This window comes from Peromyscus leucopus, chromosome 2 (assembly GCF_004664715.2).
Source record: "Peromyscus leucopus breed LL Stock chromosome 2, UCI_PerLeu_2.1, whole genome shotgun sequence".
Taxonomy (NCBI): Eukaryota; Metazoa; Chordata; class Mammalia; order Rodentia; family Cricetidae; genus Peromyscus; species Peromyscus leucopus.
In genome coordinates, this window is record NC_051064.1 from 54984948 (window position 1) to 55000515 (window position 15568).

Genomic DNA, 15568 nt, shown 5'->3' on the forward strand with positions numbered 1-15568 from the left:
GGGCTAATATACAAAACATATAAAGAACTCAAGAAACTAGACATCAACAAATCAAATAATCCAAACAAAATGTGTACAGAACTAAACAGAGAATTATCAGATGAATCTCAAATAGCTGAGAAACACTTAAAGAAATGTTCAACATCCTTAGCCATCAGGGAAATGCAAGTCAAAACAACTATGAGATTCCTTCTTACCGTCATAATGGCTAAGATCAAAACCACAAGTGACAGATCATTCTGGTGAGGATGTGGAGCAAGGGGAACACTCCTCCATTGCTAGTAGGAGTGCAAACTTGTACAGCCACTTTGTTTTTTTGTTTTGGTTTTTTTTTTTTTTTTTTTTTTTTTGTTTTTTTTTTTTTTTTTTTTTTGGTTTTTCGAGACAGGGTTTCTCTGTGTAGCTTTGCGCCTTTCCTGGAACTCACTTGGTAGTCCAGGCTGGCCTCGAACTCACAGAGATCCGCCTGCCTCTGCCTCCCGAGTGCTGGGATTAAAGGCATGCGCCACCACCACCGGCAATGTACAGCCACTTTGTAAATCAATACGGTAATTTCTCAGAAAATTGGGAATCAATCTACTTCAAGATCCAGCTACCACTCCTGGGCATATACCCAAAGGACATTCCATCCTATCACAAAGACACTTGCTCAACTATGTTCATAGCAGCTTGATTCGTAATAATCAGAAACTAGAAACAACTAGATGTCTCCAAACAAAGAATGTATAAAGAAAATGTGGTACATATACACAATGGAGTATTATTACTCAGCTGTTAAAAACAATGACATCATGAAATTTGCAGGCAAATGGATGGAACTAGAAAAAAAATTCTGAGTGAGGTAACCAAGACCCAGAAAGACACACATGGTATGTACTCACTTATAAGTGGATATTAGCTGTAAAGTAAAGGATAATCATATACAATCCACAGACCCAGAGAAGCTAAGTAACAAAAAGGGTTCAAGGTAGGACATATGGCTCTCCCTGGGAAGGGGAAATAGAATAGATTTTTCAGGTGGAGTGGGAGTGGGTGTGAATGGGAACAGGAAGGACATAGAGGGATGGAGGGAGAGAGTACTGGGAGAGATGACTGAAATTGGGGGGCATTTAGTGGGATGTGGAAACCTAGTACAGTGTAAAGTCCCTGGAATCTACAGTGCCTCTAGTGAAGACTCCTAGTAATGGGGGTGGGGGGTACAGAGCCTGAACAAGCCATCTTCTATAACCAGGCAAGGCTTCCAGCAGTGGGACTGGGACATCAATCCAGCCACAAAACCTTTGACCTACAATCTGTCCTGCCTGCAAGATGTGTTGGGGTACTGGTGGTGGAGAATTTGTTGGGGTGGCCGACCAATGACTGGTCCAATTTGAAGTCCATGCCATGAGAGGGAGCCCATGCCTGATACTGCCTGGATGGCCAGGAATCAGAGGCTGGACAGTCCAGAGACCCAGGATAAAATTAAATATAACTGTCAAAAAAAAAAAAGGTCTATGAAATGATTCCTAATGATATTCTGCTATACTCATAGATCTGTGCCTGGCCCAACTGTAATCAGAGAGGTGTCATCCAGCAACTGATCGGGGCAGATGCAGAGACCCACAGACAAACACTAGGCAGAGACAGAGAAACCCTGCAGAAGAGGGGAGAAAGGACTGTAGGAACCAGAGGGGTCGAGGACACCACCAGAACCTGGCCCACAGAATCAACTAAGCAGAGCTCATAAGGGCTTACAGACTGAAGTGATAATCAAGGACCCTGTCAGAGCTAGGTCCTCTGCATATACATTGTGGTTGTCTAGCTTGGTGTTCTTGTGTCTCCTAACAGTGGGAGTGGCAGGTGTCTCTGACTCTTTTGCCTGCTCTTGGGACCCTTTTTCTCCTACTGGGTTGCCTTGCCCAGCCTTTCTATGACGGTTTGTGCCTAGTTTTCTTGTAACTTGTTATGCCATGTTTGATTGATATCCCTGGAGGCCTGCTCTTTTCTTTCTTTTTTTGGTTTTTAAGGGAAATGGAGAAGAAGTGGATCTGGGGGAGAGGGGAGGAGGGAGTGCTGGGAGGGGTTGGGGGAGGGAAAACTTCAGTCAGGATGTAATGTATGAGAAAAGAATAAAATAATGTTTAATGTTTATTTTATTTATCATGAAATCCAGATGCTACTGGCATAATGTTTAGCTTTGTACAACTTCAAATTGCACACTTAATATGCATGTACTTAACATTCATGTATTTAATATGAATGCACTTTTTGTATGTATGATACACAGAAACATGTTTCCATGATATTAATATTAATAATGTATTTAGAGCAAGGTATGATTTATACCTGTAATACCAACACATGGGAGGTAGAGGCAGAAGGGTCAGTTCAAGGTTATCCTTAGCTACATAATGAATTTGAAGCCAACGGGGTTACATGAGACCCTGTCTTTAAAAAAAGAAAGAGAAAGGGAAAAGAAGAAGAAAAAAGGCTGTATGCAGGGGGATAATGTAAATGTAAACACACTTTTAAAATCACAGGCTATGGATGTAGCTCAGTGGTGGAGGGCTTGCCTAGCATGTGTGAGGAGCTAGGTTCAATCCCAGCTCTGAAAAAAAAAATGCATTTTTAGACTCTGTACATACTTAAGTACAAAAAAACTTGTAAGTTTTTTTTTTGGGGGGGGGCTTGTTTGTTTGTACTTAACCAATGTCAAAAATCTTATATTTCTATAGGTAGGCAATTAGTTAGGTGTTTGTAGAGTCATTTAACATTATGTGAAGTGACCTAATCTTTTGAATTTTGGGATTTCAGAGCCACACAAGAACCTTCCACGGTGTTGTCTCTCGGTGATTGCAGATCGTTTTTCTCTGTGCAGACGAAACTGCACTTCAGGGCTTCAGCCGCTTTTCTAGTCAACGGTATGAACTGGCATATCCAAAGTCTTCCCAAGTCTACCATTTGTTTGCTTTCATCCGACTCTAATCTAAGAACATGCAGTTTATGATATATAAGATCTTTCTACAGCCGACTCATCAGCTGCGGCATAAGTGAAAACATCAGAACACAAACAGTGAAGAATATCAAGCCTTCTCATAGAAGGCCAGCCATTTCTATGGGATCCCTGACAGGTACTTAGCTGGCATTTTGGCAAGGTTTCTTACCATGGATTTCTTTTGTTCTTTTACTTGGTGATTTAATTATTATAAAGTACTCCCCTGCTCTGTATTCTACCCATTGTAGTAGTAACTGCTTGTTATCTATGTCCAGGGCTCATAACAACCTCCATGTGTTCGTCTTAGTGTTCCTATTTAAATTATTTATTGTTTTGGCTTTTGAGACAGGGTTTCTCTACTGTTCTGACTATCCTGGAACTCACTCTGTAGACCAGGCTGGCCTCAAACTCATAGGGATGCACCTGCCTCTGCCTCCCGAGTGCTGGGCTTAAAGGCACATGTCGCGATGCCCTGCAGACTTCTTTTGTACATAAACAGACAGAAGCCCAGAAACTTGGCCACATAGTGAGTTGGGGGTCACCTTGGACTATGTGAGGCACTACTACTGAGAATGTCGCTCGGTTGGCAGCGTGCTTATCTGGCATGCATGAAACCCTGGGTTCAATCTTTGGTATCATATAAAACTTGACAGTGCCTGCCTGTAATTCAACAGGTCAAGTCAGAAGGTTCAGAAGTTCAAGGTCATCCTCAGATCTGAAATACATGAGACTTGGTCCTCATTATAAAAAAATAATAATAATAAAAGGAACTTAAGGGGGGAAAAGGCAGTTGGAGGTTTATCTTAGTGTCACAGTAGTTGCCTGGGCTCAATGCCTAGCATTATGCAAGAGGTGTCAGGGGGGTGAGATCAGCTTGGCAAAGCTCTTGCATGTGTGTGCAAGCATTTGCAGGCCAGAGGTCAACCCTGGGTATTATTCCTAGGAATGTTCATCTTTGATTGTTTGTTTTGGAGACAGGGTCTCTCGTTGGTCCACAGCTCACTGATTAAGTCAGGTTGGCTAGTCAGCAATCCCCAGAGGTTCACCCATCTCTACCTCCCAGCACTGCAATGATAGGCTTGTGCCATGGAACTTAGCAGTAAGGGCGATGGTATTGAATTTTCATTTATTTATTTACCTATCACAATTTTTTATTGATTCACTGGGAATTTTACATCATACACCCCAATCCACTCATCTCCCAGTCCTTCCATATCCACCATCCACCCATGTAACCTCCCCCCAAAAGAAAATCAGGAAAAAAATTAAAACTTGAAAAACAAGTCTTGCTGGCCTCTCTGGGCATGTGGTCTATCAACCATAGTGCTGTGGACATCACTCTGTATTCTGTGACTGTGTGTTGCTCTGATTTAGTTGATAAATAAAGTGCTGATTGGCCAGTAGCCAGACAGGAAGTATAGTATAGGTGGGATAAGCAGAGAAGAGAATTCTGGGGAACAGGAAAACTGAGTCAGGAGTCATTAGCTAGACACAGAGGAAGCAAGATGTGAAGGCAGAACTGAGAAAAGGTACCAAGCCATGTGACTAAACATAAATAAGAATTATGAGTTAGTTTAAATGTAAGAGCTAGTCAGTGGTAGGCCTGAGCTAACGGCTGAGCAGTTTTAATTAATACAAGCCTCAAGTGTGTTTACTTGGGTCCAAGTGGCTGCAGGACTGGCAGGTGAGAGAGATTTGTCCTGACCATGGGCCAGGTGGGACACAGGAAAACTCCAGCCACACCACAGCCTTCTCTCACACCCATCACAGCTGTTGAGTCTCCAGTTCCGATGTGCATTTACCATTCTGTTCCTCTACCTTGCCCGCCTCTCCATCATATGTCCGTTTGTCGTAGTGGTATTGGAAGCTGTGTTGTGTCACTCGGCGCCCCCTTTTTCCCAAACAGCTTTACTTGCAAATGTTCATGACAATGAGTCATTGGTCTGGTTCATGGCTTCTGCCACCCCATCAATACTGGACCCTCACAGAAACTTCTCCCAGATATCCTGCTGTTTCCCGGAGTCATGGAGATCCTGGCTCCTGCTCCGGCAGTTCACAGATGGGGTAGATGCTGGATGGGCCAACTCAAGGCCCTGGATCTGGGCCTGGGTACCAGCTGAGTTGATCAGCCCACCAGCTCCTCTGTGTCCAGGCCACTGGGGCCAGCTCATCCTGTGCTGTCCAGACAAGGGAGAGGGCCAGCTCTCCCTCACCCACACCTCTGCCTCTGCACTCCAGGGGGGCAGGGCTTTAGGTAGCGGTACAGACTGTGGACATAAGCATGGCTTTGGGCCGTCACACTGGCCATCGACATCAACACAGACCCCCAGCTGCAGCAGGGCCGCAGATCCAGATGTGGCCCTCAGCAGCAGCTTGGGCCCGGACATGAACATGCTCTCAGGAGGCAGCGTAGGTCACCACATCAATATGGCCACCTGCAGCCGCACAGCCTACAGACATCCACATGGCTTCAGGCCACAGCACAGACCACGGACTTCTGAATGGTCTTTAGTAGTAACTCCAGCCATCGACATCAACGCAGACCCTGGCTGTGGTAGGGTCACAGACGGAGCCCTCAGCAGCAGTCTGAGCCTGGGCATAACTATGTCCTCAGATGGCGGCACAGGCCTCTCACCTCAGGCTGTCCCTCACTAACAGCGCCTATCCAGTTCCGCCTCTCTTCACAGCACACAAACCATCCCCCTTCTCCTGCTCTCCCCTCTCTCCACCACAGACTTAGCTTCTTTAATGTAAGCATCAGGTAGCTAGCACTTACCAGCTGAGCTATCTCCTCAGCCCACAAAGCTAGTGCACTCTCTCCTTCCTCCCTCTCCCTCCATATACACAGTATTCATGTGTGTGTGTGTGTGTGTGTGTGTGTGTGTGTGTGTGTGTGTGTGTGTGGTGTATATTACTGAGATGTGAACAAACAGGTAAATCAAGTGCTGATTTTGCGTTTTCCTGATATGGAAGCCGCCGTGAAGCTAAAGAAAGAACACATCCTCAGTGCCTACTCAGAAGGTGCCTGTCCGTTATCCCTGAAGACCTAGCAACAAGGCTGTGCTTAGCAAACACGTCAGTAACGGCTGGGTGGTCTGCACTAGCTCTCGGCAGCGTTTAGACAGCAGCAGACAGGGACTGGCTAGCTGGACATGAGTGGGAAAGGGGGGCATATTAAAGTCACAGACACAGATGCTACATAGGAAGCAGGACAGGTGAGCATGAGGGGAGTCCAGGGCCTGGCTTGTGTAGGACCCTGAACAGCTTCTCGCTGTCAGTGGATTTGGAAGCTGGGTTCATTTTCCTTCCCTGTTTTCTGTTTTGTTTGTTTGTTTGTTTGTTTGTTTGTTTGTATGCATGCTAGCGCTCTACCACTGTGCCACCTTCTGGAGCCTGATGCCAATGTTTTATCATTACAATAACTCTTCCTCTTCAAATGCCTGTTTCTTGAAGTCATGCAATCAGAAGACACAACAGAGCTGAAAGTCAGGGAGAAGCCCCAGATTCATCATTTTGGTCCCCAGCTCCAACTCATGATGCTGGCTGCCTGGAGAACTCTGTCAAAACAACTGCGTCTGAGTAAGAGTGTGACTGGAAAGAGGCCCTGCGTGTGCTGTGCTGTCTGGACAGGGCCAGGAGAGAGGTGGGGTGGTGGTATATCCCCCGTCTCTGCTTTGAGTCATGAAGAGGATAGTCAAGGGGTGGAAAAATGGGTAACCAGCTGCACATGGTGAATTAGGCCTGTCTGGCACCCCAGCCCTCCAGAGGCCAGCCCGGACTCCAGGGAGCTGAAGAGTATCTTGGACTACGGAGTGAGTCCCTGTTGCAAAAGCAAAACAAACAAACCAACAAAACCCCTGAGTAACCAGTTACCGTGTGCATCTGAATATTCATATGTAGTTAACAACCTTCATTTAGTTGATCTCACTCATGATACTTTGGATTAACAGGTTGTCTAGAGTGTCTAGGGTAAAGCCTGCTGTACACGCTATTGTTTATAATCTCCTCATGAAGTAGAAGAAGGTAGAAAGGATCAATTATCACACACTGACTTGTTGGTATATTTAGTGAACCACTTAAAACACTGCTTGTACAGCCTCTTGCCAAGCATGACTTCGCTTGCTACCTGGAACAGAATGGCGCAAAGGAGTAGCTGAAACAACACGCTGTTCTCTGAACAACCTGACTAATCTTGCTGCCTCACCTCCGACTGTGGTGTCAGGGTGTAAAATGAGAACACATACTGGCCCCAGCACGGGGGCCTTCAGGAGCTGGCCTGGCTTCGGCCCACCAGTGACACCGCCTGTCTTCCACTCCCATTGGTGTTGGGGTGCTTACTCTTGAAAGGTTCCTGTAGCATTCAGAACGGAGAACGGCTCCTATTGCGCTAAGTGGCCTTATACAGCTGCATTACCCCAGGAAAAACCATAAGGATTAAGATTACATTGTCTAACCACCACTTAGCCTACTCCGGGGAGTTCCAGGTCAGTGAGAGACTGCCTCAAAACAAAACAGAACAACGTGAACGGAACTCGAGGAATGACACCTGAGGGTGACCTCTGACCTCTACACAGCTGTGCACAATGTGCAAGTGGGCCTGCATATACATATGCACTCACACACATGAATACACAAACACACACACACACACACACACACACACACACACACACACACACGATTCAGAAACACACTGAAATATCAACTTTAGTATGAGATTAAAAGACAGGCTGGCAAAAAGCCTGGTTAAGGTATTCATAACTGCAAGGGGAGCCTTGCTGAAACTCATATTTCAGAGCCTCTTAATGATTCTTCATCGCTGAGGCCACTTGTCATCATGCTCTTCAGAGTTCCATGATGGCGAGCTGACTCTATGCTAATGTTCCCATGACAGAAGAGACATGTAAGTAAACACAATGTTGTTGTGTTTGCCTCTATGGAATATTGTCCTTTCATTGGGATTTTAAAATGCAGTTAGAGAAACACCCAGCCATCCTTGCTAATAAAAGTTTAGAAATCGGCACTTCCTGGGAAAGTGTGGGGGGAAAATCTAGTTTGCTTTTAACTTTGACTCTACAATATAAAGTTGAGTCAACATAATGGTTCTCTAAAATAATGTCTCACTGAAAATTATACAAGTTTGTTCTGTTGAACTTCCTGGTACTTAGCCACAGTCAACAGCACTCAACGTTAACAAGCTTCGGGAGAAACTTCATGATTTCCCAACAGAGGCTAAGGAAATAAACGTGGTACTGGTCCTTAACTCCTGGCGAGGAACAACCCATGTTTGTTGCATAGGAACATGTTGCTCAGCTGTGCTCCTGGAGCATCCGAGTCATATTTGTTAGTAAGCGTGCAGCTAGGATGAAGGAAAGGCCCCACGGGATCTTGCCGTGTAGTCCAGGTTAGCCTCAACTCTGTAGCCCAAACTGCCATCAAACTTGCTGTCCTTGCACCTTGGTCCTCGAACGCTGACATTACAGGAATGTGATACCAGACCTGGTGGTCCAAGTGGGCTGTTTAATGTCTGTGTAAAAACGGGGTTTATTGGCTCATTCTTGGAGGAGCCTGGGCTATGTCTTAAGACTCCATCTCAAACAAAACAAGGCTGCATCAATGTTTAAGGCATATCCAAATACATATAATTAACATCTCTAAAGCCTTGGCATGAACATAAGGCCTCACTGTCTCTGTTCTGTGTCTTCCATGCCCCTACTGGGATAATAACACCAATTTTATGTTTCAGATCACTTCTTTTTCTTCTCTACATCTTGCCCTGTCTCTGAATGTGAACACGGCCATGAGAGTGCTCCTGCCCTCCATGGTCCTCTATGTACTAGTCTTCAGAACTTCTTTTGTTCTTAAGCTTTCCATCATGACTTCCATGTAGACACGACCTTGGATACACACTCCAGCAGCAGCCTTCCCAGTCTGGGTCCACATGTACAGTTGCCATCGAGGCATTCCCCCACCTCGAACTCAGTACCCAGCGACTTTAAGCCCATTTCCCTCCTTTCCTCATTTTTCTCTTCTCTTTTTTCTTTCTCTCTCACCTCTCCTCTCCTCCACTTCCTCTCTCCAGGATCTCATGTGCACCAGGCTAGCCTCATCACTCACTCTATAACAGAGGACAACTTTGAATTTTTAATCCCCCTGCCTCACCTCCCCAGGGCTACTGCACCATGCTCAGGCTGATGTAGTGCTGGAGATAGAGCACAGGGCGTTGTGAATGCTGGACAAGCACCCCACCAACCGAGCTGCATCCCAGACTGGGTTTCTCTGCCTTGCACGCTTCCTTCTTTGATTCCCATGTTTGTGCTGAACGCTTGCAAGACCGAGCCCTGTCTTTCCTTCTTGTGCCTGACTTGAATTTCCAGTCCTATTTGTTCTGAAACTTAATCTGAACTCTCTATCCAAAGATAATCCTACCTCTGCTGGATTTCTGCAGCATTTGGCTTGAGTACCCATTTCATATTTATTAACTATCCAGTGCTTTAAAATGGATATATTTATAACTGTGATATTAAACATCACAGTTGGTATTCTGTGAAAACCAGTCATACTAACTACTTCCTTATCTCTGACCTAGTTCTCTAATCAGATCCCAAATTCTTTGAAGTTAGTCCTATATGCTTCTCTCTGATAGTTCCCTAAATCGGTACCTATTCAATAAAAACTGAGACATCTAACAGTGGTCCTGGATATCTCTGGTTTTTCTCTATGGCCCAAATCACTCTTTAATCAGCCTCCTTGGTCATCCTCCATCAGTTAGGCTTAAATATTCCTTTCTAAAAAAATAAAAACCATTATCACGGTGTGTGCATATGTATTTGCACACTCATGCATTGCTATGACACTCATGTGGAAGTCAGAGGACAGTTTTGGGGAGTTGGTTCTCTTCTTCTGGGTAGGACTTGAGGACCAAGCTCCAGTGGTCAGGCCTGCACAGTGAGCATTTTATCCACTGAGCCGTCTAGCTAGCTCCACAGCCCTCTTTATTGCCTGATCTTTAGAGTGATCAAGTATGAAAAATAGTAGTGAGCTGAGGAGCAAGGAGAAATTCAGTGTTGTTATAAGTAGATGTGTGGAGGCAGGAAGTAGCTAGAGATGTGGCTCAGAACAAGGCCTTGTCAGCAAGGGCCGTGCATAGGATCCTTTAATGAAGTTGGGTATTCTCTGTATTTTGAATTGAGTGATGGATTGGGAAGAGGAGCGACTATAGGAAAATAATATTTCCAAGTGATGGTAGCAGGAATTAAGAAATAGAATCCTGCTGGATGTGGTGGCACACACTTGGACCTGAAGTGGGAAGATTGTCCTGGGTTCCAGGACAGCATGGGCTACATAGTGAGATCCTGCCTCAAAAGAGAGAAGAGTGAGTGGAGAGGGAAGAGGAGAGGAGAGAGAGAGTGAATTCTGACAATGGAATCAGAAGACTGTAGAAGAAGAATGACTAGAACTGGATGGTAAAAATGAGAGTGAGGGATGGCGGTGAGTGGCCAGTGTTCCTATTCCAATATGTGAGTGATTTGGCAATGCTGGTATTGAACCCGGAGAGAGACAGACTTGGGGATGAGCGCTGGATGGGAAGGTGGGTGCTCTCGGTTTGGGTTTGCTGAGTCTGGAGACCCTTAGGGATTTTCATTAAGTTAAGGATCTAGAGGAAAGCATGGGTTAGAAATACAGATTTGTCATGGGCATGATTAATTCCACTACCTAATATCTGTTTTGTTTTGTTTGTTTATTTGTTTTAATATACTGCTCACTTTTAGCCCAAGGCACCACCTAACTATCTTTCTGGTTTTGTTTTCTCTTGTTTGTGTTGACATTGTTATTTCCAGTTGAGTTGCCCACATTTGGGGAAATCTCAGGAATCAGCACATATAGAGTGCAATGGATAAACGTTGTCCCGGGAAAGCCACCTTGGTGATCATGGCATCTCTACTGCCAGGTAAGGATCCAGAGTTTTCACCATCCCCCTTTCTCTGCCCTGACTCCTAGTTAGCGTTCCTAAGAGTTGACTAGTGTCAATTCTTTTTACAAAATTGCCTTCTGTACTTGCAAGTTCCACATCCATATTTTAAGAGTTATCAAATTTGAGGGAAAATGTGTTTGTACTAGAATGCATGGGCTTCTTTCCTTGTCATTATTTGTTAAATAATACAGCATAAAAATTGCATAGTGTTTCCATTGTACTAGTATTGTATGTGATTTAGAGGAGATTTAACTATACAGGGTGATGTGTGAAGGTCATCACTATGTGAAAATACCCTCTTTTTTTTTTTTTTTTTTTTTTTTTTGGTTTTTTGAGACAAGGTTTCTCTGTATCGTTTTGGTGCCTGTCCTGGATCTCCCTCTGTAGACCAGGCTGGCCTCGAACTCACAGAGATCTGCCAGACTCTGCCTACCCAGTGCTAGGATTAAAGGCGTGCACCACTGCTGCCCGGCCTAATACCCTCATTTTTTATAAGGGGCTTGACGATCCACAAATTTTTGAAAGCCTTGAGGCATCCTAGAGCCAACTCCCCCACCCCACCTCATGGAGACCAAAGGCTGACTACTGTTGATGTTTGTTTGATACATGTTTTGACTGTCTGACTCAAACATTATGAAATTGAATTTAATGAACTAGAAAGTTCTGTAGAAACCGCACCTCTCTCTGTGACGCTTTGTCCTGGACATGAGTGTGCTTTTGTGGACATGTCCCCTTTTTCTAACTCACTCTCTCTGTCCACACAGCCCAAGCCCCTGTTCCCCTCCAGTGGCTCTTCACATAACATTTTCTTTACATTAAGGTCTCCTAAACTACTTTTTTTTCTATTTTTCTTTTTGAGACAGAGTGCCATACTTGCCTGGAACTCACTATGGAGTCAAGGACAACTTAAATTCCAATCCTCCTGCCTCCACCTTCTGAGTGCCAGGAATTGCATGTATATACACAATACACGTGTCTTTCTCATTCTGGAAAACGTTCCACTTCCTGGGCTCATGGGACACCTACTTCCCATCTGTCTCTAACCTCTCTGGCCAGTGCACTGCCCGGAAGCCCTGTGTAAAAAGCTGGCACCCAAGATTATGATCTAGTCTTTTTCACATGTCATTTTATATTTTTGGTTGTGAGCCTAGTCTTTAACGGCTGAGCCATCTCTCCAGCCCGACATGTCATTTTAATATTCATGCTTGATCGCGTTTGCTGGAGTGTCTTAGCCATCATTTAAAGTGATTCCAAATCTGAAAACCTAGCTGAGGCTTCCGACACCAGGCCCACTAACCAGCTGTTTAAAGGACAGCTTCATGTGTCCCTGACACCTCCAGTCAAACTAGCCCAAATCCAGACTTCTTTGTCCTCATGAACCTGGGTGTTCTCCTCGACCACAGTGAATGGCATTCTAGTCTATCCAGTAACCTGAGAGACATATTGCCGCCTCGCTGTCCTTCCTCTCTCATGCTCTGCAAGCCATAAACTCTTAAGACACTTAAAAATAGGCAGAGTGGTGACTTAGAATGACTCTCACCCTTGTAATTACAGACAACCGGTGCATACTAGATCTCACTGAAGGCATGGGGGGCGGGGAGGAGGGTCAACTTCGTGTTAGCCAGAAGCTCAAAAAGTCTAAACTTGAATTTAACTGCTAAACAATAAAAATAATACTTTTCATTGAAGGCAAACTGAAACCAGCCCTCAGTGCCTTGGTGGCCCAGCTAGCTGTAGACCGTAAAGGAGGGCAGCTTGGCCCACCACTACACCACCCACCTAAACTACTGGAATGAATGACCACCATTTTTTTTTTTTTTTTTTTTTTTTTTTTTTGTGACTAGCTAATGAGCCCCTCCAGCCCAAAAAGTTCTTTTTAAAAACTTGTTTCTGATTTCTTTCCTTTGGGGAAAAAAAAAAAAAAAAAAAAACTACTGGCACATATTCATAAGACAGAGTAATGGGCGTCATAAAGACGATTTCTTTCCAGTCGTCTTGGAGTTTGGCCAAATTCACCCCGCCTCACACACACACTCCCTTCCTTCCTCCTGCCTCTGCTTCTCATTCCTTCCCTGACAAGTCCTTCTAACAGTTCCTTAACTGTAGGTGAGTTTCGCACTTAACCGTCCATTTAAATCTGACGGTGCCCTAGAGCATGTAGCTGCTCATATGCTGCAGTCAAAATTGAGCTGAAATATACATTCTAATGTAACATGCTGTGTGCTGTACCTAAATATTGATAAGCATGGAAATTTCTTTTTATTTTAGCTTAGATACTAATTAACTCAGAGAAAGCATGCCCCCCCCATATGGTCATTCAATGACTCTGGTTTGGGGTATCAATTAAGGTGGGTCTAGGTGTCATGTTTCAAAACCCAAAAAATAAGTTACACCAAACACTGTACCTTTTGGAAAGGAACAGTATTTATGAAGCAAGAAATTCAAAGAGTAAAAGCAAAACTTTTTTTAATCTGGTAAAAGCAACAGGAATCGAGAGGAAAAAATTTATTTTTCAGAAGTGGAGCAGATGGGGGTGCAGAGGGGAGGTGGGGGAGAGACTAGGAGGAGAGGAGGAAGGGGAAACTGAGGTCAGGATGTAAAAATAAATAAGTAATAATAGAAGAGTTTGTTTTTGCCTTTCTGTTTGGAAATGCAGAGACCGTGCGTGCCAGGATGACGGCAGAGACAAACGAGAACTGTACAGTGAGTGACCATAGTCACAAGCCAGAGTGAGCAGGGCAAAGACGTTTAAACATGAATAGATGTGACAGATTTAAAACCAAAGCTTCCCCCTTCCTCCTTTAGATGGCCTTGGTGTCTGACCGTGAAGCCACAGTGCTGGAGGGGCCCTGCCTTACTCACATGAGGTCCTAGGTAGCACAGTTCCCTGTGGAGACGCCTGTGTGTCTCCATCCTGTGGCACGGCTGTGTCCCCGAGATGTGGTTGGAATCGCTGAGCAACTGTCTGTCCTCCTGGTCTAGCTGGCACGGAGTGGTCATTAGTAAGCACCTGCGGTCCAGACTAACCCTTAAGCTCTGCCTCTTTGAAAAGGGGCGGAGGGTGTGGCCCTGAACTCTTCCTGTGTTCCTGGACAGTGAGTTTGAAGCAGGAGGAGAGCAGGAACCTGAGCGCCACTTCCCTGTTCGTGATATGTTGACTCAACTCGGTGATTTTATTTCCAATTAAAAAAAAAAGTGTCGGATACCTATAATGAAAATTTCTATTGTCCTTTTCACACGGTTTTCACGCAGGCACATTCAGAACACCCGTGGACGCGTTACTCTGAACAAAGCAGTTAAGAGATTAGAGACTTACTAGGATTCCTTAACAGCCACAAACCTCTCTGTTTAGAACCTTTGGCTTCTTAGACTGAAGGAAAAGCAAATCACTTTCATCTCAGCTCTGTTAGGATAGAAACTAGGCTTCAGCTTACAAAGAATGCACTTTGCCTCTTTAGTGTCCAGGGACCCCCAAAGGGATTCAGGCTAATGATCAGCTTGTCACCAAACCCACCCCTCCATTTCAATGGGAAACAGTCATTTGCACAGTTTCCTCCTGCACTCAGCCTTTTCCACCGCACGCCGACGAGGATGTTCCGTCCCACTTAAGGAAAGCACTAACTAAAATGCAGTGTGCCTTGCTGGGTGCAGTACGTTCCTGTGGTCCCAGCACTCCACAGCGTGAGGAGGGCCTTGAGTTTGAGGTCAGCTTGGAAACAGCCTGAGCTGGCGAATTTGATGTCAACTTGATGTGGGCTGTAGTCACCTGGGAGGAGGGAACCCTAACTGAGAAAATGCCTATAGATTGGGCTGTAGGCAAGCATGTACAGCATTTTCTTGGTTAATGATTGATGTTGAGTCTGGCTGTGGGACTTGCTATAAATCACCTTTATTATGTCTAGGTATGTCCATTGTATCCCTAATCTCTCCGGGACTTTTATCATGAAGGGGTGTTGGGTTTTATCAAAGGCCCTTTCTGCATCTAATGAGAAGATCATGAGGTTTTTGTCTTTACTCTGTTTACATAGTGTATCACATTTATTGATTTTCATATATTTAACCAGCCCTGCATCTCTGGGATAAAGTCTACTTAATCATGGTGGATGATCTTTTTGATGTGTTCTTGGATTTGGCTTGCAAGTATTGTATTGAGAATTTTTGTATCTATGTTCATCAGGGAAATTGGTTTGTAATTCTCTTTCTTGAGTCTTTTTGTGGTTTGTGTATCAGGGTGACTGTGGTCTCATGAACTGAATTGGGTAATGTTCCTTTTTGTGAATTTTTTTTTGTGAAATAATTTGAAAGAGTATTTGCATTAATTCTTCTTTGAAAGTCTGAGAGAATTCTGCGCTAAAACCATCTGGCCCTAGTTTTTTTGGTTGGGAGATTATTAATTGCAGCTTGTATTTCACTAGGAGTCATGGATCTGTTTGAATTGCTATTCTGCTCTTGATTTAATTTTGATAGGTGGTGTTTTTTAAAGAAAGTTATCCATTTATTTTAGATTTTTGAATTTTGTGTGGTACAGGTTTTTAAAGTATGGCATTATGATTCTCTGGATTCCCTCAGTGTCTGTTATGTCCCCCTTTTCATCTCTAATTTTATTAATTTGGATCTTC

General features: G+C 44.4%; 1 protein-coding gene and 1 pseudogene across 1 annotated transcript in view; both read right to left on the reverse strand.

Annotated features, from left to right (window-relative positions):
* Gne (glucosamine (UDP-N-acetyl)-2-epimerase/N-acetylmannosamine kinase) overlaps positions 1 to 13922 on the reverse strand; it is a 56215-nt gene extending 42293 nt beyond the window's left edge. The window contains exon 1 of the mRNA XM_037202562.1: positions 13812 to 13922. Within this exon, the coding sequence (XP_037058457.1) occupies positions 13812 to 13862 (51 nt within the window). The 5' untranslated portion in view covers positions 13863 to 13922. The remainder of the gene's footprint in view (positions 1 to 13811) is intronic.
* Positions 10805 to 10933, reverse strand: LOC114710592 (annotated as a pseudogene).
* Positions 13923 to 15568: the final 1646 nt, after the last annotated feature.